Raw genomic sequence first — 3,882 nt, 5'->3', positions numbered from 1 at the left:
ATTGTTAACAGAGTGAGTATTTCAATGGGATATAATTTATAATCTTCCATTTCTTTTCACTCTTCCAAACATGTATAGCTACTAATGTCATTAATCTCTTCCACATAATGTCTTATTGTACGAGGGTATGAACCGAAGGTTGTTCATCGTGATATCAAGTCTAGTAATATTCTTCGTGACAAAAATTGGAATGCAAAAGTATCCGACTTTGGACTAGCCAAGCTCTTGGATCCGAGGCAACCTACGTGACTACCAGAGTCATGGGAACATTTGGGTTTGTCTTCTCTAGCTATCTTTGATAATTTATCATGTGACTGTGAAAGCTCGATTCTAATACTGGTTTTAATTCTGCAGGTATGTGTCCCCCGAGTATGCAAGCACACGTTTGCTTAGTGAGGGAAGTGATGTGTACAGTTTTGATGTTTTGCTTATGGAGTTGATCACATGAAGGTGCCCAGTTGATTATTCTTAGCCACTTGGAGAGGTATTTTGGCTTCTGTTCTTTATTTGCCTGCACTAGAAAGTTTATGTTGTTTTGTTATGTGCTTTCGTCAATTACAAATGAACTTGGTCGATTGGTTCAAGGGAATGGTTGCAAGTTGACATGTAGAAGTGGTGGATCCATTCATTAGTGTTCAACCATCTTCTACAGCACCAAAGTGGGTCTTATTAATCTGCCTGCACTGCATAGATTTGGATGCCAATAAACGGCCATAGATAGGACAGATTGTGCACATGCTTGAGATAGATGAGTTTCCCTTTCGTTCTGTAATTCTTCTCCTTGTTCTAGTTTACATATAAAATGATGGTAGGGTGGTGTTTCATTTCATAGTTATTAATTCTTCTTGTGTATTGGTCGATCCACTCACCCTCATACAACAATTTTGCAACAATTTTAGTGGATTCACTCACCATGACACAAAAATTTTCCAATGCCTTCTAACATCACTAAATTTATAATTTTTTGAGTAATCTCTAGTGCATGCAAAATTGAGCTTATTAGCTCTCAAAATTGCAAATAGGAAAATTAAAAATCATCATAAAAAATTACTAAACCAAATAAACCAAACCTAAACCAATTATCCACACACAATACACCAAATTTTAGTTTTTAATTTTTTTTTTTTTTTTTTGGAAGTTAAGAAAGATTCATAGCACAACCCACACAAACAGCCTAAGCTAGCTCAATAAGCCAGCAAACATACTACAGTTGGACATGCCCAACTTTACAAATCTTCAATCCATCTCCTATCAATTTCTGTAACCTTAGCACTAAGAATCTGAGTAATTCTCAGTTTTACATTCATTTTGGTTTCCTGCACTGCTTTGCTAATAGTCATTATCATCTGATCCCAGTGAGCAGAGTTCCTGTTTCTCCAAATAACATAAACAGTAGCAGCTATTGCTGCTAGCAAGACCATTTTCCTAGTCCTATTTCCTTTATATCTGTTCATTGTCCATCTGCATGGCTGGGTCAAGTTTCTTGGTCTCCATGTAACTCCAAGCCATTGCAGCACCTGTGAGATACACAGCTCACTAAATTTACACTCAAATAGCAAGTGAGTGATAGTTTCAGGTTGTTGTTGACAAAGCAAGCATTGGTCATCCATACATATCTTCATTTGCTTTAATCTTTGCCTGGTTTTGAGTCTGTTCTGAATGGCCAACCACATAATTAGTCTGTGTTTAGGAATAGAGTACCTATTCCAGAGATATCTAGCCCAGTTTACTTGTCTGCTGCCCTTCAGTAATATCTGGTAATATTGCTTGATGCTAAATTGGCCATTTATGAGCCACTGGCTACCATTAATCTTCTCAGTCATCATGTTTTTTGCTTGACAGATATACTTCCATGCCCAGCTGGCATGGGTAGGGGCAGTATAACTGGCCCAGTTTGAATCTTTAATGTAGACTCCATGTACCCACTTCACCCATAAGTTGTCTTGCTTTTGTGCCACTCCCCAGGCAAGCTTACTAAGAGCAACCATGTTTCATAACCCTGTGTCTCTGAAGCCCAAACCACCATCTTTTTTCTTTTTACACAACTTTTCCCAAGCAACAGCACCTGGTCTTGTGTCATTATGGGTGTCAGCCCAAAGAAAGCATCTACAAATTGAATTCACTTCTTTCAATATACTTTTAGGGATGATAAATAGCTGCCCCCAGTAAGTGTGAATGCTCATGAGCACACTGTTGATTAATTGGCACCTAGCAGCAAAAGATAGATGTCAAGTCCCCCACACTCTTATCCTGATTATCATCTTTTCAACCATACTTTGACAAACTTTAGCTTTCAGTTTTGAGGTAGAAATTGGAACTCCAAGGTATGTGAAAGGTAGCTTGCCAACTTTAAACCCAGTAAGATCTTTTACTCTCTGGATATCATTCTGATTCATACCAGTAAAGAATACCTCTGACTTCTGCTTGTTAATTTCCAGCCCTGAGGTGTGGGAGAACAATTGGAAGCCCTGTAATAACATATAAATTGACTTGATATCACCATGGCAAAACATCAACAAGTCATCTGCAAAACATAGATGCTTGAGATGCATACTTTTACATTGTGAATGGAATTTAAAACCATCCAACTCCTCTACATATGAGAGTATTCTGTCAAGGTAGTCCATATAGAGAGCAAAAAGCAAGGGAGACATTGGATCCCCTTGCCTAATGCCTCTCTTTGCTTCAAAGAAACTAGTAGGGACTCCATTAAGCATAATGGAGAACCTAGGTGTTCTCACACACACCATAATCAAATCAACAAAATGTCTAGGAAATCCCACTCCCTCTAGCATTTGCTGGATAAAGTCCCAATTGACTGAATCATAAGCTTTTTTCAAGTCCAACTTCATCATGCACCCAGCCCTGACATTGTTTCTATTATAATGTTTAATCAAATCCTGACAAATCAATACATTATGAAGAATACTTCTTCGAGTTATGAAGGCCCCCTGATTGCTAGAAACAATTTCTAGGAGAATACTATTCAATCTCTCACTGATCAACTTGGTAATACACTTGTACAACATTAAACAACAAGCTATAGGGCGGAATTCACTTACATTCTCAGGGACTTTAACCTTTGGAATCAAGGTTAGAGTTGTCACATTAATTACTTTCAGAAGCTTTCCAGTTTTAAAAAAATCCAGCACAGCTTCACTTATGTCATCACCTATCACTTCCCAGCAGTGCTTGAAGAAACAACTATTGAACCCATCAATTCCTGGAGCCTTCTCATTAGGGATGTTATGCATCACTCTTCTGACATCCTCTTTTGTGAAATCAGTAAGCAGCAGTCTAGTGTGGGCTTCATTAATCATCTTACCCTTCTGCATTATCCCTTCCAGCACTATCTTCTTTTGTTCAGTCCCAGTAAATAAATTCTTATAAAAATTTACAAAGGCTTCCTCCACTTGCTCTTTCTTATTCAGCCAATTACCATCCATATCATGTATGGCATGAATTCTATTGTGTCTTCTTCTAGCCTTGAGAGCTTGATAGAAAATTTTTGAATTTTCATCACCACATTTGAGCCAGTTAAGTTTTGTTTGTTGCTGAAGTTTTGAGTAAAGTCTCTTCTTAGCTTGCTTGTATACAACCTGTGCCTCCTTTTCAGTAGTGCAAAAACTAGCATCACTAGTGTTCTCATGCATAGCTCTTTGGATAGCCCCAGCTTAGCTTTTGCACTATTGACATCTATTTCAGCATCTGTCCACCCTTTTTGCCTCATTCTTCTCAGAGCCAGCTTTATATTCCTCAACTTCTGCACAACTCTATACATAGCACATCCATAAATCTGCTTCTCCCACTCCTTTTTTACAATTACCAGCAGCTCATCATATTGACACCTGTAATTATAGAATCTAAATGGCTTTTTGAGAC

The 3,882-nt window shown here is 38.0% G+C and overlaps 1 protein-coding gene across 1 annotated transcript; it reads right to left on the bottom strand.

Annotated features, from left to right (window-relative positions):
- Window positions 1-1,226: 1,226 nt before the first annotated feature.
- LOC104901274 (uncharacterized) lies at window positions 1,227-1,988 on the bottom strand. The gene has a single exon (XM_010688826.1). It carries the CDS (start codon window positions 1,986-1,988, stop codon window positions 1,227-1,229), a length of 762 nt encoding a protein of 253 aa, XP_010687128.1.
- Between the last annotated feature and the right edge of the window lie 1,894 nt (window positions 1,989-3,882).

The sequence above is a fragment of the Beta vulgaris genome, chromosome 8 (assembly GCF_026745355.1).
Source record: "Beta vulgaris subsp. vulgaris cultivar EL10 chromosome 8, EL10.2, whole genome shotgun sequence".
Taxonomy (NCBI): Eukaryota; Viridiplantae; Streptophyta; class Magnoliopsida; order Caryophyllales; family Amaranthaceae; genus Beta; species Beta vulgaris.
This window is presented reverse-complemented; position numbering and strand designations above follow the sequence as displayed.

Bases quoted from the DNA above. Each gene is read 5' to 3' on its own strand.
- LOC104901274 (XM_010688826.1), bottom strand. From the start codon at position 1,988: ATGGTTGCTCTTAGTAAGCTTGCCTGGGGAGTGGCACAAAAGCAAGAC.